Genomic DNA, 25,370 nt, shown 5'->3' with positions numbered 1-25,370 from the left:
GTCCTTCCTGTCTCCCTGTAGCACTGTCTTAGGTGTCTTACATTACAGACATTGCAGTTTATTGTTCTGGATACATCTGCAGTCCTCATGCCTCCCTGCAGCAGGCCTATGGTAAGGCCTATGGTATGCTCATGCAGATGAGCAGGCATCCTAGGCATCTTTCTTCTGGGGTTTTTCAGAGTCAGTAGTCTCTTTAGTGTCCTAAGTTATTTTAACTGTGTAACCTTGCCTAATGAGCAAAAAAGTCTGTGGGAAAAATTCTTTATTGTTTAACCTTCAAAATTCACAAAAATACTCAGCTCTCAAGGATATCAACTGCAAACACGGCACAGGTTTATAAAAAAAAAAAAAAAAAAAAAAAAAAAAAAACCTTTGTTAAATATACATGTGCAACAATTATTGGCACCCCTATGAATTCATATGTGAGAACCACATGCCCATTTCCACCATCAGGGCAATACTTAAGACGTTCCCGTCAACTGGAAATGTTATGAATCAACCTGGAATTGGACGTGTGTCTGTATTCTCTCAACACACTGTGAAAAGGATGGTTCGATTGGCCAAAAAATCTCCAAGGATCACAGCTGGAGAATTGCAGAAGTTGGTTACGTCTTGTGGTCAGAAAGTCTCCAAAACTACAATCCGAAGTCACCTACATCACCACAAGTTGTTTGGAAGGGTTTCAAGAAAAAAGCCTCTACTCTCATCCAAAAACAAACTCAAGCATCTTCAGTTTGCCAGACACTACTGGAACTTCAAATGGGATCTGGTTCTATGGTCAGATGAAACCAAAACCAGAGGTATTTTTGGCGCATACAGAGAGGTAGCCATATGGAAAATTACCATGGTTAAATATGGTGGTGGATCTTTTATGTTTTGGGGCTGTTTTTTTTTTTTTTTGCCAGAGGACCTGGACATTTTGTTAGGATACATGGCATCATGGACTGTATCAAATATCAACAGATATTAAATGAAAACCTGACTACCTCTGCCAGAACGCATACAATGGGCCATGGTTGGATCTTCCCGCAGGACAATGATCCAAAACATGCATCAAAATCAACACAAACATGGTTTACTGACCACAAGATCAAGGTCCTGCCATGACCATCCCAGTCCCCTGACTTGAAACCCATAGAAAACCTGTGGGGTGAACTGAAGAGGAGAGTCCACCAGCATGGACCTCGAAATTTGAAGGATCTGGAGAGATTCTGTATGGAGGAATGGTCTCAGATCCCTTGCCATGTATTCTCCAACCTCATCAGGCATTATAGGAGACTCAGAGCTGTCATCTTGGCAAAGGGAGGTAGCACAAAGTATTGACTAAAAGGGTGCCAATAATTGTTGCGCACACACTACACTTTTTTTCTTTTTTTTTTTGGATAAACCTGTTTTGTTTGCAGTTGTTCATCCATGAGAACAGAATATTTTTGTGTTTTAATAAATATATCTATTTTAACCAAGTGATCAAAAGGTTAAACAATAAAGACAATTTTTCACAGCCTTCTTTGTTCATATTTACCAAGGGTGCCAATATTAGTGGAGGGCACTGTATTATGTGTATTACAACAGCTGACGGTGTATTTAGACATTCTGAGGAGTCAGGCTGTAGTTGAAGTTAAAGGAAAAAATGAGAGAAAAGAGACCATGGATAGTGGCGTGCTAGATTTGAAAGTAGTTTATAACATATGCAACTAATGTATAAATATAGTATGTAAACCAACATGAGTAAATACAGCACAAACACAAATCAAATTATTTTTAATTAGCAATTTATTTTGCCATGCTTGATTACAAAGGAAGTGAAAAATATTTTAAAAACCTATCTGCTACCTATGATGGTCGAGAGAAAGACTAGATATAGCAAAATTTGGGTGACTAATACATTTCTGTCTTTGTATAAACAGCAGTTTCTAAAACCAGAATTTCCATTTTTACAAAACAAGCTACTATATTACCTGCTCATCTCGGATAAGCAGTATTATTAGCTTAGTTGAATCCATGGATATCACATAGAAAGGTGTTTGTGGTATTTAAATATAAGATGAATATCATTTTAATTTTATTATCATGTTATATTAATTATCATCCATTACAGACGTCTTATCTAACAGAAAAAAATTAAATGCCAGGTTCCAGACTTTGAAATTAAATGTAAATAATGCAAGAGAGAAAAGGGAGCAGGTAGGAAAAAAACAGTTTAACAGCAAAAAATCTACATGGTTAAATCACAGATAGCATCTTTTAAGATACTGCTTTAAGGTTAGCATTTATCACTGAAGGTGAAAGACACATGCAAGCTCACACCACCAAAGGCATGTTCTCCAGTTCCTTAGCAGGATCTATGCAGGAATCTCTGGAGGTGGAGCCCTGCATGGTGGCCAAGACATTTTCCTCATCGATGTTGTCCGAGTTGCTTTGATGCAATATAGCCTCCTCTTCTTCTTCCTGCTCTTCTCCATCTCTCTTAACTTCCTCTAGCAGGACGCTGGTCTCGCATGGTCCTACAATGCCTTCCTCTTCTCTTTCAGTGCTCCAGTGACCTGATCCTCTCAGATCCATGTTACTGCGGGTTGGGCGTCGGTCCTGGCACTGTCGCTTTAAAGTGATGACCTTACATGCCAGCACCAAGACAGATATTAGTAGGACAAGCATTAGACTCCCAGATGCAGCAACTACTATGAATGCTAGCTGAGGATCAATGAAACAACCATTTGAACCATCTGGAGCTTTTGTTTGGTCCTTGAAGTCATTAGTGATTAAGGTGTTGTTGAGAGATGTAGTATTTTCCATACCAGCTTAGAAACTGGAACAAGACAAATTTATTTTATTTTAAGAATAAACAAGATATTAGTCTTCAAATAATTACCCATCAAGTCATGGAGTGCCAGAATGAAAGACATACCACAAAAATAGCCAGACAGATTCTTCTTGGGGAGACAAACTTTTGTGCTGCTTCTAGTTGAAAGATAATACATGACTGGTAAATATTATGAACATTGTAATTTATTCAGCTTTATTTAACTTCAGCCATAATTGGTTTGTGTTCATTCAGTTTTAAGTTTAACGTTTTATTTAGTTGTTCACGATCAGTAGAGAAAGTTATAAAGATTAAATCTGTTTTTCAGTGGGGTGTGTGTGTGTGTGTATAAAGGTAATGCTACAGTATACCTTATACCTTAAATATTATGTAATTGTACTGTGGTTAGAAGAAATTAAATATCTGCATTCTGTGGCACACAATTAACACAGTAATTAGATACATGAAAAATTAATGTTAAGAGATATTCAACACTTACCTGCTTAAAGCTTGGGTTGCACAGGTTATTGAAACTAGCAGAAGAACGGATGAGCCCAAGATACAAATAACACTTCCTGTCCCCGTCTTGTAGAGTTATTTAGAGGGGTCTTTGAATTTAGACGTCTTAGTTCTATGAGAAAAAGTAGAACATAAATGACTTGACACAAAATAGAAACTTGGTCTGACAGACATGTATTTAGAATATCTTATGGGTTTGTAATTTTTTTTATTTATATATATATATATATATTTCATGAAATTTTTAGAATTAGGAAGACATTTGCCAGAGCATATCTCCCTCCAGTTCATGCCTGGTTTCCCACTGAGGCTAAGCAGGGTTGAGCCTGACCAGTACCTGGATGAGAGTCCTCCTGGGGAAAACTAAGATTGATGCTGGAAATGGTATTAAGGAGGCCAGCATGAGGTGCTCACCCTGTGGTCTGTGTGAGGCCTAATTCCCTGGTATCGTGACAGGGACACTATACTGTAAAAACACCACTCTCTTTCGGATAAGACGTTAAACTGAGGTCCTGACTCTCTGTGGTAATTAAAAATCCCAGGACATCTAATTGGCCCTTCTCTATCATGGCCCCCTAATAATCTCCATCTCTGAACTGGCTACATCACTCTCTCCTCTCCACCAATAGCTGGTGTGTGGTGGGCGTTTTGGTGCACTATGGCTGTCCTCGCATCATCCAGGTGGATTCTACACACTAGTGGTGGTTGTCTAGAATAGCGCTATATAAATGTAACTATAACTAACTAATATTTGTGAACATTTGGGTAGAGTACAAATCCAGTTTGAGTAAAAACACATTTGTGGATTGCTATTGTGTCCATGGCTATTTAATATTTATACTGAATTCACCAAGATGGCTTTTGCTTTACAATGTGATAAATGTAACTGTTCAGTATTTAAAGTGATCACCTTTTAAAAGAAGACCTATAACCTCTTAACGTTTCTGTTACTTCCGTTTAGGTTCAAAACAGGGCAGATCAATGGTGACCTCCTAATCTACCATGTACTACTCACACTCAAACCATACTATGCTAAACACTACGAGATAGTTGTGGACCTCACCCATGTTGGCCCTAGCAACCGCTTCAAGACTGACTTCCTCTCCAAGTGGTTTGTTGTGTTTCCAAACTTTGCCTATGAGAATGTGGCTGCTGTCTTTATCTATAACTGCAACACCTGGGTGCGTGAATACACTAAATACCATGAGCGTCTGCTGACTGGTCTAAAAGGCAGTAAGAAGCTGCTGTTTATTGACTCGCCTGCACGCCTTGCCGAATACGTGGAACCTGACCAGCAGAAGCTGCCTGCTTCAACCCTGGCCCTGGAGGAGGACCTCAAAGTTTTCCATAATGCACTTAAGCTTGCTCACAAAGACACAAAAGTGTCCATTAAGGTATTTTGGGAGATAAATCTCCACTAAGGAAATTGACCAAATGCTTCTTGTTATTAAGTAAAACTGTCTTGTGAGATGTCCTTGTATTAAAGAGCTCGTTTTAAATTTTTTTACCCAGGTTGGATCCACAGCTGTACAAGTAACCTCAGCTGAGCGTACCCGTGTTCTGGGCCAGTCAGTCTTCCTCAATGATATCTACTATGCCTCTGAGATTGAAGAGATCTGCCTTGTTGATGAAAACCAGTTCACACTAACTATCGCCAACCAAGGCACACCCCTCACCTTTATGCACCAGGAATGTGATGCCATAGTGCAGTCCATCATCCATATCCGTACACGCTGGGAGCTCTCTCAGCCTGACTCCATTCCCCAACACACCAAAATCAGGCCTAAAGATGTGCCTGGAACATTACTCAACATTGCCCTCCTCAACTTAGGCAGTTCTGACCCCAGCCTGAGGTAAAATGCACATTTTGCTTTTGTCATTTTTACAGGCATGGATAAATCAATGCATCTCAGTTCTTATGGAAACAGTGCTCCTCTTTACTCGGCAGCTTCTTTCTTTGTTGCTTTGAGCTGATTAGAAATGCTAATGTGGGTGTTGTGTGTCTTTAGTTCAGCTGGCAGGCACTTGAACTTGCCATTGACAAGACAATGAAAAAAAGACTTACTTGAGAGCCAAGAACATGCAAAATCTTGTACATCAGTTGCTTTGATAAATATTCAGAGGTTGTTAGTCCTGTCTCTTTCTGAATTTACAGATTAAGTAAAGAATCCCCCTCTTCAGAGTTATCTAACCACGATATCTATGTTGCCTATATGTGACTATTTTATTTTGGTGCCATCCACAGGTCAGCAGCATACAACCTTCTGTGTGCCTTAACCTGCACCTTCAACCTCAAGATTGAAGGGCAACTCCTGGAAACATCTGGCTTATGCATCCCAGCAAACAACACCCTTTTTATTGTGTCCATCAGTAAGACTTTAGCAGCCAATGAACCCCACCTCACCCTGGAGTTTCTAGAAGAATGCATCAGTGGTTTCAGCAAGTCAAGTTAGTACTACACGGGCACACTTTTCATATCTGTACACCACTGACCAATTAAGTGTATCAGATTGAGTCGTCCTCTCCTGTGTCTGCTGGTGTTACAGGTATTGAACTGAAGCACCTGTGTCTGGAATATATGACCCCTTGGTTGCGCAACCTGGTGCGCTTCTGTAAGCACAATGATGATGCCAAGCGGCAACGCGTAACTGCCATTCTGGATAAGCTGATCACCATGACCATCAATGAGAAGCAGATGTATCCATCAATTCAGGCTAAGATCTGGGGCAGCCTGGGCCAGGTGGGTTTGCTCTTGTGCACCGGCACAGACTTTCTTTCACCTTCTACAGACGTTCTACAGAATCATCTAATCCTTGTACGCATACATGGCTTCTTAAAACTTGCAACGCCTACACAAGTGCTCCAAATCCTACTTGTGTTTTTTTTGTTTATAGATATCAGACCTGCTCGATGTGGTGTTGGATAGCTTCATAAAGACCAGCGCTACTGGGGGTCTGGGATCAATCAAAGCTGAAGTAATGGCTGATACAGCTGTGGCTCTGGCATCTGGAAATGTTAAATTGGTTTCAAGCAAGGTAAGCTTTCATTGCCAGTTTTAGATACCAAATTCTAGACATTCATATGTTGGGGTTATTTTTTTAGTTTTTTTTAGTGGTGTATCATAAGTAAGGAATAAACATAACAGGACTTGGAGACAAACAAATAATCATTGATTATTGAATGTTGATTATTTTCCCTATAACAGTACACCCCAAAGTGTTTTATTTATTTTATACCACAGTAATTTGTCAACAATTTCTTTTATATATTTTTTTTATCAATTTATAGATTAATTTAATGATTTAAATCCATGAGACTTTATTTCTCTGAGGAGATACCAGAAAACAAACTCCCCTGTTCTCAATACTTTACTGTGGCAAAGCACTGACACTGGAGACTCCTTCCATAATCCATGATTGTACATTATCCTTTGTTAAATAACAGCACTTTAAAAAAACAAACAAAAAAAATATAAAAAAATTCTGTATATTATTAGCCTCAGATTATGTGCAGCATCCACCGTACAAATCCCTGTGAACAAATCGTTCGTATAGGGACTATAACATATTAGAAGGAGCACATAAAGAACCTTGTGATTTGATTTAGCGGTGAGTAATCAGCACCTTCTTACCAATGAGATTAAAGAATTCACTGGCATTGTGGTATAAAATGTGACCTTGCTGTTAGTCAGACTGTTTTGGCTCATTATCTTTGATTGCTAACAGCCATTATTAATTATTTCCAGACATTAACTATTTTCCATTGCAACTCTTGCTACTTTATCAACACTACTAATCAAAATTCTATTAAATGCATGACCTGACACGCATTTAGTAAGCAGTCAAATTATAATTATGAAGCTTGTTTACATTAAGAGCCTTGTTTGTTTATATGATTACAAATTTTCATAATTCTTAAAGGATCTAAAAAAAAAAAAAAAAGTCCTTTTCTCACAGGAAAAAAAAATAGTGGAATTTGTTTTAAGGTTCCTCGCCTTTTGTGCTCTAGAAACATTTCACTGATCTTGTCCAAGCTTGCTCTGCTACTCCATTATCTTGAGGTATTGTATACAAATGCCTACCCTGGAGTCGTAGATGCGCTTCCTTGTACACACACAATAGTAAGTTAGCAAGACGCACGGTCCTTTTTTATAAACAATTGTTAGTGAATATAGTGAATGGACATCATTGTTAGGCAGCATAGCACAAAGCTGACCCTTTGGATTTAAATTCCACTAACCTCAAGTGTCCCGGGCATTGTAGTCCTTGAACGAAGCAGCGCCAGCATTAGGATCTGTCTTTGTGTTTACTTATCTCCATTTGTCATTGCTATATTTTTAAGCTCATAGCTGCACTGAGTGGGTGCTGACCACTGTTTGGCTAGCATGTGCCAGCCACTGCTGATGTCACTACATGCCAGATTGAGAGTACAAGGGCAGGCTTTGTCCAGTCATCACATCTGCCTTCTCTCTGCCTCACACAACATCAGACTCGGAGGTCAAATACAGGCCCAAACATGACCTTATTGAGGAGGTCATAAGCCTGTGGAGAGTAATGTTTAGGTGCATGACGCACAGAGATGATGACAAAAATGACATTGTTTTAGAATATTTTACTGGCAAGTTTGTATGATTTTTAAAAAGGACTCTGGACCTTTTCTGGACACAACTGCTTGATCTTTGTGGCAAATATTGGCAGTTAAATCTTAAGTTGGTTTTAGACTGTTATTTCAGTGGTCTTAGCAGATTGTCACACTTTAGATGATCCCAGTAAGATCTTGGCTTATGCTGAACTTTATAACGTATTGTGCAATAACATGGTGAGCATCACGTTATGCGTTCTAAGACCACCGATCTTAACTCAGGACCAAGGAATTTTTGTGTCAAATGTCACAAAAAATGATATTTATGTATGCTTTTGATTGTTCAATACCTAGCTTAATATTTCTTCTCTTTCTTCTATGCTTCGAAGGTGATTGGCCGAATGTGCAAGATAATTGACAAGACGTGCCTGTCTCCTACTCCTACCCTGGAGCAGCACCTGATGTGGGATGATATCGCCATTCTGGCGCGCTACATGCTCATGCTTTCCTTTAATAACTCTCTGGATGTGGCGGCCCACTTGCCTTACCTTTTCCACGTGGTCACTCTGCTGGTGGCTACAGGACCCCTGTCCCTCAGAGCCTCCACCCACGGCCTGGTCATTAACATCATCCACTCACTGTGTACCTGTTCCCAGCTCAACTTCAGCGGTGAGGATGCACATACGCGTTCATGTTTATACATGCAAGTGCACACTGTTATACATTCTGTGTAGCACGGTTTGTACGCTTCACTGTTAAACACTAATTCCTGGGCATTGTTTAAACGCTGTGTCTTTTGAGCACCTATCTCATTTCATAAAAATGCACTTTCACTACAAGCCCCTTGAGGTCTGGTTTACCTAGGGGCCCTATATTTCCACTCCAGTGTCACCTCTGCCATCGTATCACCATTCTCCTTTTGTTCTCTGCAGAGGAGACTAAACAGGTGCTGCGACTGAGTCTCACCGAATTCTCCTTGCCCAAGTTCTACCTGTTGTTTGGCATCAGTAAGGTCAAATCAGCAGCGGTCATAGCATTCCGCTCCAGCTACAGAGACCGCTCATTCTCTCCAGGCTCTTACGAGAGGGAGACATTTGCCCTGTCTTCGCTAGAGACTGTCACTGAAGCCCTTCTGGAAATTATGGAGGTTTGTCTGAGTTTTATGTGTTTAATGGTTTCCTTCTACACCCTGTTTGCCACAATGGAAACATGATTGATGTTATATTTTTGATATTTTCATCCAATGCTGAAGATACTCTTGTCTTTCTTAGGCTTGTATGAGGGACATTCCCGGGTGCAAATGGTTAGACCAGTGGACAGAGTTAGCTCAGAAGTGCGTAAATAAAAATGAATATTTATTTGTTTTTTGTTTTTTTCTTTCTTTCTTTCTTTCTTTTTTTTCTTTGACTGCTCATTGATTGTTGTGCTATGTGTCTTTGGTTAGATTTGCTTTCCAGTATAATCCGTCTCTGCAGCCACGGGCGCTGGTGGTGTTTGGCTGCATCAGTAAACGTGTAACTCATGGTCAGATCAAACAGATCATCCGGATCCTCAGCAAAGCCAGTCCTCTGCTCAGCATTGACCGGGTGAGTGCTTACCCCTATCCCACATTCTTAGCCCCAATCTACTAGTTTACTGTTTACCTTCATAATCTCATGAAAACATGATAAAATCCACCCTGAACCCACTTCATATCAGTCTTTGTAGGTAACATGTGATCTTCAATTGTGTAAAAGATTGATTTTTGTAATCAAATTCTGAGATGACTTTTTTCATTTAAGCTTCTTTCAACATTTTGGTCTATTTCTGCCAATAGTTGCATTTAGCTCTTGTTTTGTCTTTACCTGAAAAGAGTGATGCAGCAGTGCTTTAGTCTGTCCAGCTCTCTCACCTTCTCATCTGCTGCTACATTCTGCTCAAACACATCAGGTTCCAAAGCTAATCTTGTAATCAACGGTGTCATTTTCATCATCGTGTACATTGCTAACCGACTTAGCCGAGTCTCTGCCGTAACTCGTCACAGATGCATTGTATAGTGGCATTGCATTCTGGGACTTTAAGTCCAGTTGTTGTCTCCTCTACTTCAGTGATGGATTTCTCATTAAAATGTTGTTGAATGTGGTTGGAAAGTAGTGACTGAGAAAAGAATCTCTTGATCTTTATTTATTTATTTATGTATGTATTCATTTATTTATTTATTTATTTATTTATTTTTATTAGGGATAACCAAGAGATTGTTGAATTTTTGTTCTTATATTAAACAATAGCAATTACAGTGTCCCCCTGTAATGTCAGCAGGGCACACAACCACTAACTTCTCCCAGGAATAATGAAAACAGAGCACCAAACAACAAACTAGCACCAGAATCACTCAGCACACCACAAATTGTTCAGTGTAAACGTATGTTTCCGGGTGGAGTTTTCCTTTAAGGCCTTACGATGTGTTTGAATGATTCCTCAGTACTGGGTGTGTTTAAAAGATTTATCACTTACTTTCTGTCTCATCAATTGAATTTTACTTTAGTTCATACTCGTACAATAATTTGGAAAACATCCTCTAAATATTGCTGAGTCACTTGCTATCATTCTTCAGACAAGCTCGTAGTTTAATAATGCTCACACTCTAGCTCAGTCTCTGCGCTGTAACTTGTTCACCTTTCTTGGGAGAGTTTAAATAGGCTGTTTGTTTCTCTGTGCGTGTCAAATGGTGTTCCTATCTGCAGAATGCAGCATGCTGTTGAGACTGCTTTAGAGACATTTATCCTGGCAATGTATCTCTAGCTGCTGCTGCTATGCTTCACTGGCCAGCCACATTAATGCTCTTCCTCTGCAGGGGCTGGAGAGCTGCTTAAAAGGGCCGGATAATTACAACAGTCAGGTTCTCATTGAAGCCACTGTCATCGCTCTCACCAAGCTACAACCCCTCCTCAGTCAGGTACTGTGGTTCTTTAGGTTGCTGTAATTGCTGGAGATAAAATACACATCGTTGCGGTTTTTTTTTTGTTTTTTTTTTTGTAACTGTGCTTGCACTGAGAGTTCACTGAGTTGACAAAATATTAGTAAAATGTATAGCTTGGTATGCTGAAACAATTACCATTTTGGAGTCAGTGGTGTTTTTTACTCAAAACAAAGGTACAATTAATTTATAGCAAATCAGCAAAACACCAAAACGTTAGTCACAACAAAGTACATAAGAGCTACATTAATCACCCTTTGATGAGAAACATTATGAAGCTATGAAGGTTAATAGGTTTGGACCATATTGTGTGTGTGTGTGTGTGTGTGTGTGTGTGTGTGTGTGTGTGTGTGTGTGTGTTCAGGACTCTCCCATGCACAAGGCCTTATTCTGGGTGGCAGTAGCAGTACTGCAGCTGGATGAGGTAAATCTGTACTCAGCAGGGACTGCACTGCTGGAGCAGAACCTGCACACACTCGACAGCCTCCGGGTGTTTAATGACAAGGTATTAAACAGAGAAGGAAGGACATGCGCACAGAGAGACACACACAAAATATGAACCATTTAGGTCTGCTTCTGTATAGTAAAAAATATATACGTTTGTGTAGCAAAAAAAAAACAAAAAACGAAACTTGAGTAAAGGATATAGTTTGGCTAATGTGTTTGCAATGCTATAAGTCTTTTTTTCTCGGTTTTGTAGAGTCCTGAGGAGGTCTTTATGGAGATTCGGAAGCCTCTAGAATGGGACTGTAAACAAATGGACCATTTTGTTGGCCTTAACTTTAACTCCAACTTCAATTTTGCACTAGTGGGACATCTGCTAAAAGGTAAAAGATGACACAAGCAGCATTAAGATCACCCTCTGCAGAATTATTATTATTATTATTATTATTATTATTATTATATACATTTTTTGATGGTTGATGTGCATTTCATTCTGAATATTCACTGGACTACTGTACTTGTTAAATTGCTTTTCTTCACCCCAAGGTGGTTAGTTATTTTCAAGCAGGAAACCCACATTACATAGAGATTAAGTATAAAGACAGAAAGAGAAAGTGATGTGTGTTCCATTGTGTAGGTATTGCATATTCTTTAAAATGAATACATGTTTTGGTTCAGCTCTCCTTTATATTTTCTGAAGGTTACAGACACCCATCCTCAACCACGGTTGCAAGAACAGTGCGTATCCTCCACACACTTCTGGGTCTGGTGGGAAAACACCGCAACTGTGACAAATTTGAGGTGAACACTCAGAGTGTGGCCTACCTGGCAGGTGAGGGAAAAGAAAAGAAACCCTCCCACTATATATTCATAATAATTTCTGTCCTGTTTTTAATGTGTGTGTGTGTGTGTGTGTGTGTGTGTGTGTGTGTGTGTGTGTGTGTGTGTGTGTGTGTGTGTGTGTGTGTGTGTTTGTCTCTCTCTTGCAGCTCTGCTCACGGTGTCGGAAGAGGTGCGCAGCCGCTGCAGTCTCAAACACAGGAAGTCTTTGCTTCTTTCAGATGTTACCATGGAGAACTTCCCTGTGGACACTTACTCAGTTTATCACCCTGAGCCTGGATGCAGGTGAGATCATCAACCCCTTTTAAAGAGGTGTTGCTTTTTACTGTTTTAGTGTTAGTGAAAAGGATACCATGAGGATACACCTGGAGAATTATTCTTCCACCATTTGAAATGTTTTCACATTGCTAGATGCCAGTTATAATTTTGTGTGTGTGTATTCTGTAAAGCATATTTTTATAATTATTTATTATGTATTTTTTATTATTTATGAAATAATAATAATATATAATTATTTGAGCTGACCATGATTCCTTTACAAAGTTGTTGGATTTGGTCACATTGGAGCAAACATAGTGTTAAATATTATTATAAAATAAATTAAAGCAAACAAGACTTCAGACATGGGCAAAAACTTTTTTGAGCTTGGGAAAGGTGCCATTTAAATAATAATATGACAATAAATTGTTATTGATATTGATGTAACGAGTTACATTTTTATTGTTATCATTATGATCATAATCAACTGCAGATCTGTAGCTATAATTCATTTCCAGCAGCCAGACGTTTTGAACGATTTCTTGCAATTGTCTAGTGATCAGTGTGTCTGTATTAGATGACTCTCATTAACAGACAATATTGCTTATTTTACATCCAAAGAAATCTATGTAATTATTTGGATAAACGAGACTTACTGTTATCAGTTAACTTCCTTGGTTGGGAGAGATTCAACATTTATTAGTTTAAATCATTATTAAACATTTATTTATTCATTTTAAGCCGGTCTATTGATTTGTCCTTCCGATGCGGCAGGCCACTAAAGGAGAGTCAGCCATGGACATCGCCCAAAGTATCAGAACGCTACCTGGCAGCATATTATCCCACAATGGGGCAGACTAGCCCACGCACACGCAAGTCCATGAGTGTCGATATGGGGCAGCCTTCACAGGCCAATGCCAAGAAGCTACTGGGTAACTATGCAGATCACTTCTTTTTTTTGAGTGTTCTGATGAATATTAACTCTGGGATTGCTGGAAGTATACCATTTTTTTCCTGGCTGGTTTAAGGTTTAGTTCATAGAGTGGTGAAGTATTACTCATGAAAATAAATGGCTAAGTTTTGTGTTTAAATTATTTATTCCCAACCTTAATCATCTCTAAGTCTAACCTCAGGGCTACAGTGCTGTTTAATGTTGTACTGATTTGTCTTAATTGTATGATGATGATGTTGTTGTTGTTGTTGTTGTTATTGTTTAGGCACCAGAAAGAGTTTTGACCATCTGATATCAGACTCCAAAGCACCAAAGAGACCAGAGATGGAAACAGGCATCACCACTCCTCCGAAAATAAGGCGTGTGGCTGAGAATGACTATGACATTGGTATGACTTTTCAGAGCCTAGTGCAGATTATCAGGGAACTGAGCATGACTGCTCATAATAAATGAATGATATGATGTTTAGATACAGTACATATACTTTTTCTAATCAGTATATTTAGGTAGTAAGTTGAGAAGTTTTATAATATTTTTGTATTCAGTGATCTTAGAAGATGTAAATAATTAAAGAATATGAATGTAATTGATCTATCTAAGTTGAGGGTTAGGTGATATTTTTACAGAGGGACTGCAGTATCTCAATGTTCTCCTGTCCCCCTTCAGAGACACAAAGAATAGCCAACTCCCATTTGCGCAAGGTCTCTGTGTCCGAGTCCAACGTACTGCTGGATGAGGAGGTGCTCACTGACCCCAAGATCCAAATGCTGCTTCTTACTGTGCTGGTAAGAAACTCTGGCCAGGTCCACTCACCTCACTGCTCTCCATCTTTTCTGTCTTCTAAAATACAGTCATTTTCTGGCTATTTGTTGGAGCTTTTTTTTTTTTTTTATTTTAACTTCCTGACAATTACCATGGCAGAACACATTAGGCCCAACTTGACATTATTTATAGGTTTACTTGTTTTTGAGTTATTGATGTTTGGATTAAACCCATATAATTCAAGCGACCAGCCAATCAGGCTAATAACTATTGATAATAAATTTGATAATTGTGGAACTAAATCCACTGATATAGTGCCTATACTGCATTCTAAGAAGATTTGTTCATATTCTGATAGATCATTTAAGTGCTCTTAAGTGTTGTATTCTACGCTATGCTATTTGTGTTGTAAGGTCTCTTTTGTGTAACAGGCCACACAAGTGAAGTACTCGACTGATGAGTTCCACCAGAGGATTCTGTATGAGTATTTGGCTGAAGCCAGTGTGGTTTTTCCAAAGGTGTTCCCCGTGGTGTGAGTGTTCCTTATCCATTTACATTCTTTACCCATATGGCACAGCAAATAGAAAGGTTGGAAGGCATGAAGGGACAGTTCATCTGCAGAGAATTTAAAGAGCCTGTGAACCAGAAGCTTGTGTTAGCACTTTTCAAATGGAACTAGTTTTCTAAACGTAGTTTGAGTTACAATTCTTGGAAGTGTCTGTTTTGTACATCTGGGTGTTGCAAAAGATCACGCGCTCGGGATGCATGCATTGCATGCACAAATACTTTTAAATTTAAAAAGTAAATTTCTTAATTTATTGATTTAATTTATTAAAATTAGATTTATTTATTTTAACTTACTAAAATAAACTTCACATGATTTTATAGACCTGATTACTTGTATAATTAAAACAGTATATACTTCAGAAATGAAGGTGAGGAATCACCTGACACTGATATTACAGTGGCCATTCTTAACAATTTGTGATTTGGCTGCTCTTGTTGATTTTATTTTTTATTTCTTGGGTAGAAAAAACATCTACATCCATACTGAACTGCATGCAGAAAGCAGAAAACGTGCTCATAAGAGCTTCTACGGTAGTTCACATTGGCCAAAACACACAAGGAAAAGCCTTGTGAAAAAATGTTATCTGCAATCACAGCGATTCGCATTTGGACTGGATTAGATTTCTCAGAGGATCACAGAGTTAGCTGAAAAACAGTAGGTAATTTGCTCTGGGATTTTTACAGTGGTTGTGTGAGGAAAAGCCAAACTTGGCAGATTCAGACAGGATTAAAATCGCAAAATACGTGTGAAAAACGTCCCCCTAGAAAACTAGTCCTGTCCGAATAGGACTTAAGTTGGAGTTCCCACGAGTGGAAATGTTTTAGGGTAGACTCTGACATTAAGGAAAGGAGTTGAGCTGTTCGTGCAGCATTCATGTGCTTGGCCTGACTGAGCTGAGTGTTATGTATAGTCTGTCAGTTTGTGGCTTTTTCTGCAGGCTTTCATTTAGAAGCTTTGTGAACTTCGTCAAAGTGCTTGACAGTTTTCATACTTGTCTGTTTACAGTTAACAGGATGACATACAAAAGCAGTTATAGCAACCACAACTGTCTCTTGAGTCAACTTTTTGCTTCTGTTGTTCTGCAGTGAAGCTGTCTGTTCTGCAAGATGGAAATAATCCGTTTTTGTCGGAAATATGATAGAATGAGCACAGGTAGCTTATACAGAAAATGATTGGACAAATGATCAATTCATTAGCCCAGTGGATGAGTGGAAGCTCCAGTGTGCTTGCCCTGTCATGTGTTTTGGTTGCCTGGAAACCTAATTGACTAGGCTGGTAGCTAATGTAATGTAATGAAGTATAGTGGCTAGTTTGCTAGTTAAATGCAGTAATCCAGACTGAGAGAAATGAGGGGACAACTGTGTAGCTGTAGTTCACATCTGCTCCTGATGATGTTTTTGATGTGGCACATTTTGACTAGGTTGAAAACACAAAGTTAAGTGGGCAGTGGTAGCTCAGTGGTTAAGACTTTGGGGCTACTGATCAGAGCGTCATGAGTTCAAACCCCAACACCGCCAAACTGCCACTGGGCCCTTGAGCAAGGCCCTTAAGCCTCAAATGTATATATGTGATCAATGTAAGTCACTCTGGATAAGAGGTGTCTGCCAAATTCCATAAAATGTAAAAAAAAAAAAAAAAAAAAAAAAGTTTGGCAATGAGCTGTGGTACATCAGAGGCAAAGATTTTATTGCATTTGAAGTCTTTGATCTTTATATGCTTAACTGTGAGGTGGTATGTATTGTGTGTATTGTCCAGTCAGGAGTGTTCGATGCACTGCACTTTAGTTTGCTTGGTTTCTTCAGTGGTTCTACGTTCTGAAAAGATCATCTGTCGTCTGTGTACTCTAATTGATCCACCTAGTAAATATTATTCTACCGTCAATCAGATCGATGTGTGTAGTGCAGTAGGTGGCAGAATATACTGAAGTACAGTACCGGTACACTACCAGTCAAAAGTTTAGACACACTCCTTCTTTATGTTTATTTTTTTTCTCCAAATTTTTAGAATACTAATAAAGTCATAAAAATTCTGGAATGACACACAAGAAATAATTTAGTATTTTAGCATCCTCAAAGTAGACCCCTTTATGCCTAGAATTTCCACTAATGTATTCTTAGCATTTTCTCAACCGATTTCAGTATTAACAGTATTAAAGGAGTTCCCACCTACACTCGACACTTATTGGCTGATTTTCGGAATATTTCGCTCCAAGTCCATTTAAAAAAATATATATATAATAATAATAATAATTTTGTAAATAAAATGTTAGTTTTCTAATGAAAGAAACGAATAAGTTGGCACAGTTATATTTTTGTCTACAACACCGATTTCAAACATTTAATTATAGACCTTCAGATCAAAAGATTTTTAAGATCATGAGAAACATTTCAGTCAGGTGTCTCAAAATTTTGGACCGGTAGTGTATATAGACACAAACACACAGTATTATACTGGCTCATTGTGGACTTTCATTGTAAAATAATTTCATTTAATTTTGTTTGTTTGCGGTGTTACTGCAACAGGCACAATCTACTGGACTCAAAGATCAGTACACTGCTGTCCATGTGCCAGGACCCCAACCTCCTGAACCCTGTTCACGGCATCGTTCAGAGTGTGGTCTACCACGAGGAGTCTCCCCCTCAGTACCAGCCCTCCTGTCTGCAGAGTAAAGAAAGACCTCCCACTTCTCCGTATTCTTAATGCTCTCTTAATCTCAGGCCTTTTCTTTCTGTTTTTTGATAGATTAAAAAAATCACTTGAAAATTCAGCTTTAAAAATTTTACACTCTGGATATTAAATATTCATCTATGAATACATTGGGAAAAATTATTTTTGTGTCTCTTAATTTGGGGAAAAAGAATGGATATTTATTAATGGCCAAGTGCTATTTAGTTTAAAATTAAACTAATTTATTGGCTGTCTGAGTATGCTGACTGTGTCGTTTTTATTCTGCCTCCGTCTTCATGTCCCTTCCTCCTCTCTCTCTCTCTCTCTCTCTCTCTCTCACATGTTCTGTCATTGTCCTGCTTCCATCTCTTGAAGGCTTCGGTTTTAATGGACTTTGGAGGTTTGCCGGCCCTTTCTCTAAGGTATGATCAATCGGTCTTGTATTTGCCATTAATTTTCCTAAAGAAGGTTAGGAAGGAAATTCAGCCTGCTAAGCAGTTATGGCTTTGAATAGTGTCTCCAGACTTTTCCTCCTTATTTATACCCTTTTTTTTAATATATATGCCAAAAAGGATTTGAGATGATTTGTGTATTACTCAGAATCAATATCGCTACAGCCTTCACTTACAGTAGAAGCATTCTGTGGCCTGCTGACATATGGGCAGCAGAGTCAATCTCTTTTGTTTAAATTGAAGTCAGACAGCAGATCCTTCATTCTGTTGAGTGGCTTGGGATCAATTTCTCCATCCGTTTAGTTCAGTGCACAATGTGACCAACAAGTGTGTAGCGCCAAAGAAAACAAGTGGCTTGTTTTATTTCACTCGGCAGCAAACCCAAATCCCGGATTATGCTGAACTAGTGGTAAAGTTCTTGGATGCTCTGATTGATACCTACCTTCCGGGTATCGAAGAGGAAGGAGGCGAGGAGTCCCAGCGAACGCCAACCTCTCCGTATCCACCCATCGTTCAGAGCCAGCTAAGCATCACTGCCAACCTCAACTTGTCCAACTCCATGACCTCGTTGGCGACGTCGCAACACTCACCAGGTCAGAAAATTCTGCAGGCGTACGCGCATGCAGAAGAATGTATATGCATGTGTAACTGTTTCTCCTAACAGCTGAGAGGGTTAACGTTAGGTGTGGAGACTGTTGTATTATGTTTGTTTGTGCTGCCTTTGCTACACTCCCACTCAAGACTTTGAGTCTTGAATTGAATTGCCACTAACCTTTCAGTGATGTTTACAATGTTCTCACTTTCTGTATGTGTGTGTGTGTCTGTGTCTGTCTGTGTGTGTGTGTGTGTGTGTGTGTGTGTGTGTGTGTGTGTGTGTGTGTGTGTGTGTGTGTGTGCATACGCATTCTCATCTGTGCATTTGTATAAACATTAACCTCACTGCACTCTCTCTTCTTTATTTGGGACACGCTGTCAATTCAGAGGGCCCCATAGTTTATAGACGCTCCCCAACTTTGTCCCATGCCAGGACATCAGAAGAGATGCCACCGAAAACCGCTGGTACAGGCCTAAACTATAGAGCTGTGATGGGCAATTAATGTCCAGTTCTATAGTTTGCACACTTTGGTAACTGATTTAAGTGACTATCACTTGTCTACATTTCTTTTTCTAGTGGGATAGATGTTTGAAAGTGGCCAGTTAAACGTTAGACTCTAGATCGTAAAATCAACTAATGGGGAAATACAAGTCTCTGACTGCTACTTGTATTTCCCCAATATTTGATTTTACAATCAATATGAATCCATAACACTTAGATTAGATTCTTAATGTTTGCACTACTTTTTAGAAATGAAATCTAAGACGAATCCACTAGTCCATGATTCAGACTGCTTAACATCACCAATCAGATCCACCTTTCAAGGATCTTAAATGGCTGCTCATTCATTTTGCTTATTTATGTCTGTTTCTTTCATTCATTGCCTCTGTTTTGAGTTGTGAATATCACTCATGTCTGCCTTCTTTTCCATTCCTTTGTGTGTACGTGTGCATGCCTGTGTGAAGCCTCTCTACCTTGCTCTAAGTCAACTGTATTCCCACCACACCTCGTCTTCCCAGGTATTCACCCTTTGCTGCTGTGCCACTTCCTTTCACTTTGGTGCCTATTTTGAAAAAGAAATCAGAGCTCAGTGAAGGGAAGCTACTTTGTAAGATTGAATAACAAAACCACTTCTTAATTTTCCATCTGTTGGTTGATTTGATCACACGGGTGGGAGAAAGTGATGTTGCATAATTTTACAGTGTTTCTATCAGTGTTTTAAAGGTTATGTCATGTTGGTAGTTTTGTGGATTTGCACTTCCTGAGAAAGATCTGTTCATGAATGCAGAAGTCATGTTTTGTGCCACCTTCTGGCCATTACTGGTATTTAATGTGGTTTAAAGTCAGACTATTTATGCATGGACAAATGTCATTACTAGGCTAGCTAATTAATCAAAAATATAACTGAATTTAAAATTGAATATACAGTGAGTCATGAAAGAAAATTTGATTTATTTTATATAATCTCAGTCAGTAGAATTTAAAAACAAAAACTTTATATTACTTCATTTATTGTGTATAGGAGTTTTATTCACTGAAGTGTGTTCCCAGAGCAGAAAATTTCATGTTGGGTTTAGTTAGGAAACCGGGCAGTCTGTGCTCTCACAACACATTTTAATAACTAAAACTCCTGTCTGCTCATTTCTCATTTACTGTCCTTAATTTATTCTTCAAATTCTCAGTTTACCCGTTTTAAGATTTCAGCATGCGTCCACTTTTATCCAGCATTTATTTCAGCATTTATCCACTTCCTGTCTTACTCATGCAGCTCTCCTTATCTTCTTACCGCTTATATGATAATGAGGGGAAAATCCATCTTTTTGCTAAATCCATCTAGATTGGCATAGATTTCCTGCTGCTGACACAGAGCAGGGATCAGTCTGTATCTACCTAAACCCTAGTCATTTATTAACATTATTAAGGCTTTATTAAGCATCGGCTCACACTCCACTCACCAGACTAGGTACAGAGCCTAAAAACTACGTTGTATAAAGTATTACAGGATATTATAAATCATTGATTAGTAATACCACACATTTTAAATCTAAAGACATTTCTGGAAAGTATCGTCTTGAAATGTTTAGGTTTTTTTTTTGTTGTTTTTTAAGTTGAATTTATAGACTTCAGTGTTTTTTTTTTTTTGTTTGTTTTTTTGTTTTTGTTTTTTAATCAGTAAGCTATTTAATTATTTATTTTATTGGCTGTTTGAGAGTTTAGGAAATAAAGTTTAAAAATTGAGTTTTTTTGGCTCAATTTTTACATTTTTGTATTCAGTTATATTCTTGACTTTGGCCAATTTGTGGATTTTATACTTGTTAGTATAAATCTGATACCTGCAAGAAATCAAATGTCAATAAAATCAACACATGAAGATGAAGTACTCCAAGGCACTCATGTGTGAAGTAAAAAGCCTTTAATTAACTGAGCTATCATTCAAAATGAGTAAAAGTGTAGATATACTCTAACTCTCCTCTCATGCATATGCATATACACACATCACAATATAAATGTATATGTGTACATCAACACGATATGTATGTGAGGTGAGTTTTGTGTTGCTATGCTTTGTATTAAGAGACTAGTTATAGCCACTCCCACAGATCGACAAGCGCTCTTTGATGATCCACTAATTAGTAGTAGTTTAAGAAGACTTGTTTGAACAGTTGATGTGTATCCTGAAGAAGGCTGTGTAACCGAAACACGTAGATCCACACTTTCAATTGTTTTTAATGATTTACCTCAGTTAAATAAAGGCTGTTTACTTCACCACGTGAGTGCCTTGGAGTATTTCTTCTTTACAATCTGATGTTTACCTCCAGTTTATCCAATGAGCACCAGTGGCTAGGTATAGACCCCCGTGTAGCACTCCTCTGCTTCTGTTGTTTAACAAAATCAATATGTTTACAAGCACTCCATTAATCTACTTTTTTAGGTACTGGATTTATCATCATGTTTTAGATATGTGTATATCTACTTATGCACGGTAATCATACACCTTGAGTATTTATGCTGGATTATTTTTCTTTAACCTCTCCAACAGTCAGGTGAAATCCCAAATGACTTTCTATTAATACACATGCTTTCTGTATAGGGAATAACATAATGGGATTCTTGGGGCTATCTCTAATGCACCATGCTACTTGACAGCATTTGGGATTCATCAACAAACACCCTTCTCTCAGTCTGGGAAACAAACAAAAGTGACGAAAAATCTGGGTTTGAACAAAGTAGAGTTTACCTGCCAGTAATATAGTTTGACGTACAGTATTGGGATAAGTGGGATTTCCCCACACAGTGAATAATGTCATGCATTGATCAAGTTGCTGGATAGTTACATGCCATAGCACATAAATAGACAGACTTTGAAATGCTAGAACTTCTGATTGCATTCAAAAGAGAAACATTTTAGTTTAAAAAAAAAAAAAATAGTAGTACTCAGAACTAAATATAGTAGAAAATGTCAAAATACGAGCAGGAAATTTGGGGTTTTCCTAAGTCACCACACAAATGTATAAATGCCCAAATGATTTGTGATGATTTTTGATATGAAGTTAGAATATCTCAGTATAGTGGTGCGTGTGGGTTTTGAAGGCATGTGTTTTGACCCGCTGTCTCTCAGCAGGTATTGATAAGGAGAACGTGGAGCTGTCTCCCACTTCCAGCCTGTGCAGCAGCGGCAGAGCGCGCCATGGTTCAGCCAGCCAGGTGCAGAAACAGCGAAGCACTGGCAGCTTCAAACGCACCAGCATCAAGAAGATCGTCTGAACACGCTCTGAGACCTGACCCGGCATTCAGAAGGCTGCATTAACCATCCTTCATAAACTGTTTCCGTTCCATGTTCTCCAGTCTAAGATGGTTCCTTGCGTAAGAGAACTGCTTTAGTTTGACCTTAGTTTGGTGTGGAAGCCAGAAGATTAGTGTTTACCTGTGTGGGATGTTTGCTTTTACAGGTGCATGAAGAGGAAAAAGTTGCAAACCTGCAGTTCATATCTTTTTCCTCACCACTGACTTTTCAGTTTCCACTCTGATAGTCAGGGGAACAAGAAGGAATCCACATGGCTATAAAGAAAGCTAATTTAATATTTAGGATAAGCAGAAGATTATACAGACTGTAGAAGCAGCTTACTTGAAAATGTTCTGAGATTTTGGGGCTAAACATCTGAAGGCCTGTAATGGTGAGCGAAGTCTGAAAAGACTATAAAACCAGTGGTAGACTTAAATAACCACTACAACACCTGACCAAACTGACTGTGGAGAACAAAGGCCTCAAAGTCAGGATTTACCTGGGTCCATTTGTCCTGGACGATTGAATCCGCAGGTCTTCGTAGACCCTGTTATCAACAGGCTTGAAATCCAGACTGCGATCGGACGTCGTCGTGATGCCGTGCAGATGTATATACCGAAACTATGTGTATGATGATGACAATGATGCTCACACATTTTGGGTTGTTGTTCTGTCCATTGTGTGCCTTTGTCAGGTCTACCAGCTGTGTATAGTTTGTAAGATAAGCTGAAGAAGGGGAAAAACAGGTACTAATTATTGAGAATTTTCTTCATGTTATACATATGTCCATACATTGCTGCACTGTAAAAACAAAACTAAAAAACAAAACAAAAAATCATATCTTCAAATATATAGTTATCATTACTTGCTGCATTTACTGTACATATTTATTCTGTGAAGTTAGCTAACTCAAAATCAGTGACAGTATCCCTTATAATCACCGGTGTCTTTATAACCATCTGTTATTCAAATAATATTGACAAGAACAATAATATTGACGAGTGCTATATGATTAAATTCCCATAATACTGAGCATAGCAAAATGACATTTGGGAGCAAAAGTAATTTCAAATGACCTTGCAAATATATGGTGTTGTGTCTGTTTTATGTTAGTGTGCTTAAAGGGCATAAGACAGAAAGAGATGGAGATGACATGGGGTGTGTGCTCTGCTGTTGGTACCCATTCAGTCAGAAAGCATTTAGCAAAGTGGTACAGAATTCTCTGGACACTGCGAGCGAGTCATGGTGACATAGATTGCAATAAGGAGAGTAGGACGTTTTCCTTCATGACTGGTGGTCATGTCTTATAACACTCATATGGCCCGTTTTCCTTTGCTTGTTACGCGTCAACATATGGAAGGTGTTCGTCTATAAGTGTATACGTCTATTGTCCCCACATGAGGACAAATGTGCAGTTTATTTACATTTTCAACTACAAACGACGCCACTACAGTGGAGAATCCACAATGCATTAAACTGAAAGGTCAAGGCCTGAGGAGGTTTGCTGATTATGTGCAATATTCTCGAACATATTCCTACAGCCTTTCCCCACTCTTTTTCTCTCGTGTTTTTTTTTTTTTTTTTTTTTTATAAAAGAGTAAAAGGCGAAAATTATTTTTGCCACTTTACCATTGTAGCTTTTTTTTTTTTCTTTTCCTCCAAGGAGCTTGTTTCGTCTTGTTGACTGTTTTTTAAAGGGAACTGTAACACTAAAAAGGGCATCTACCAAATGCATTACCCAGTTCTTGTTTAAGAAAACCAAAGTTATTTGTTGATTGAGATTCTGTGGTAAATTTATTCAACCACTATACCCGTTTTCAAACACTCAATGTTGAACAAATGGATTTGAATGGTTTGCTCATGGCATATGGGTTTTGTTCATTATTAATTAACAGTGGCTCGTGCTTTGCTTTTGAATCGGGACCAAACCTGTCTTGCAGTTATTTTCATCGGCTTTTTTTTTTTTTTTTTTTTATCTTTATGTTCTGATTGCCTTATAACTACAGTATTTTATTCTTCTCGTGTGTTATACCAGTGTCTGTATAAAACTGCACTCATTTAAAGGTGATGCAGTATTACTCTTCTCAGTTGGGGATTTTGCAGCGTTGTCCTGTTTCTCTCACTTGTTGACAGATTGGTAATATCAATTGCAGGGTCACTCTTAATGCGTTAGAACATGTCAGTTCCACACAGAGGACTGAAGTGGGTAAGGATGAGTCGGTTTAAGCCTGTGATATTCCCTCTCTGTTCCTCAAGTTCGTTAATCTCGGACATCTATTTGATAGGACACAGCTAAACTGAATCTGAAGTTCTCAGGATATACAGGAGTCTAATATCTAAAGCTATAGATGCAGGCATGATAGTTTTCTGCCTGCACATCAGTTAATTTGTAGCATGCTTTGCCCTTGAAATGTGTATGAACTATGACATTAGCAAACGTCTTACTCATTTCCATCCCGATTTCTGGTTTAAAGAAAATAAGTAACAATGTGTATTTTATAATGCAAAACTGTGTTGGTCTGAAGCATATACAGTGTTTTAATTGCACCAAGTCATCTGTAAACAGCACATTAGTCATCTGTAAATATTTTTGTGTAAAATTGGAAGTTATATGATTGTAAATAAAACATTGTATTGCTTTTTTTGTAAAGCAGTTAGTTGCTGTACATGTATAACATGGCAATTTAATTATACCTGTGTTCATAATAAAAGTTGTCCACTACCCTGTCACAGTGATTATCAAGCAAGTGTATTAAGTATTTTTTTTCTTTGCCGTTTGTATTTTCAGTCTAATGGTTTTAAAGTCTCCTCAAGTCAATAATACCAAGGTAACAAGACAGATTTTCTAAAAGAACGGTAATTCTGATATATATTGACTCCATGCAAAAACTTCTGCGTCGTAAAATTGTTGCGGCACAAAGATTACAAACTGCAGTTTTGTCATTCCACACAAGAGACATCATTTTTACACACAGCATGAAATGGATGCGTTTTCCCACCCTCTTTTGATTGAAGGGATATAATTGGCCTTTTATATTTATTTTATATATATATTATATAATATAATATAATATAATATAATATAAAAAATGAGCGAGAGAGAGACATATCCATCCATGAAGTCCAACACAGTCTCACTGTTGAAAGGAATCGCTCAGGAGCGTGGTACAAATTTTTTTTCAAAAACATTAG

The 25,370-nt window shown here is 38.3% G+C and overlaps 1 protein-coding gene and 1 long non-coding RNA gene across 11 annotated transcripts in view; one reads left to right on the top strand and one right to left on the bottom strand.

The window, feature by feature from the left end:
* The window catches only part of nf1a (neurofibromin 1a), a 70,537-nt gene extending 45,616 nt beyond the window's left edge, over window positions 1–24,921 (top strand). For 2 of the 10 annotated variants that reach the window (XM_017490765.3, XM_017490763.3), the window contains 24 exons: window positions 4,281–4,713; window positions 4,832–5,172; window positions 5,565–5,767; window positions 5,866–6,059; window positions 6,214–6,354; window positions 8,290–8,569; window positions 8,833–9,047; window positions 9,172–9,233; window positions 9,345–9,486; window positions 10,734–10,835; window positions 11,221–11,361; window positions 11,557–11,683; window positions 12,001–12,132; window positions 12,290–12,425; window positions 13,173–13,330; window positions 13,616–13,738; window positions 14,017–14,135; window positions 14,544–14,644; window positions 17,203–17,345; window positions 17,723–17,769; window positions 18,176–18,392; window positions 18,781–18,858; window positions 19,360–19,413; window positions 22,014–24,921. In XM_017490765.3, the coding sequence (XP_017346254.1) occupies window positions 4,281–4,713; window positions 4,832–5,172; window positions 5,565–5,767; window positions 5,866–6,059; window positions 6,214–6,354; window positions 8,290–8,569; window positions 8,833–9,047; window positions 9,172–9,233; window positions 9,345–9,486; window positions 10,734–10,835; window positions 11,221–11,361; window positions 11,557–11,683; window positions 12,001–12,132; window positions 12,290–12,425; window positions 13,173–13,330; window positions 13,616–13,738; window positions 14,017–14,135; window positions 14,544–14,644; window positions 17,203–17,345; window positions 17,723–17,769; window positions 18,176–18,392; window positions 18,781–18,858; window positions 19,360–19,413; window positions 22,014–22,159 (3,835 nt within the window). In that variant the 3' untranslated portion in view covers window positions 22,160–24,921. Of the gene's footprint in view, window positions 1–4,280; window positions 4,714–4,831; window positions 5,173–5,564; window positions 5,768–5,865; window positions 6,060–6,213; window positions 6,355–8,289; window positions 8,570–8,832; window positions 9,048–9,171; window positions 9,234–9,344; window positions 9,487–10,733; window positions 10,836–11,220; window positions 11,362–11,556; window positions 11,684–12,000; window positions 12,133–12,289; window positions 12,426–13,172; window positions 13,331–13,615; window positions 13,739–14,016; window positions 14,136–14,543; window positions 14,645–17,202; window positions 17,346–17,722; window positions 17,770–18,175; window positions 18,393–18,780; window positions 18,925–19,359; window positions 19,414–22,013 lie in introns of all 10 variants that reach the window. The other 8 variants (XM_053687159.1, XM_017490767.3, XR_001815175.3 and 5 more) reach the window with 7 other exon arrangements.
* LOC108277819 (uncharacterized) lies at window positions 1,747–8,200 on the bottom strand. The gene is made up of 4 exons (XR_001815176.3): window positions 7,559–8,200; window positions 3,300–3,431; window positions 2,906–2,958; window positions 1,747–2,806 (listed from the first exon to the last, which is right to left on the bottom strand). It is a non-coding gene; the product is annotated as an uncharacterized LOC108277819 (long non-coding RNA).
* Window positions 24,922–25,370: the final 449 nt, after the last annotated feature.

This window comes from Ictalurus punctatus, chromosome 17 (assembly GCF_001660625.3).
Source record: "Ictalurus punctatus breed USDA103 chromosome 17, Coco_2.0, whole genome shotgun sequence".
Taxonomy (NCBI): domain Eukaryota; kingdom Metazoa; phylum Chordata; class Actinopteri; order Siluriformes; family Ictaluridae; genus Ictalurus; species Ictalurus punctatus.
This window is presented reverse-complemented; position numbering and strand designations above follow the sequence as displayed.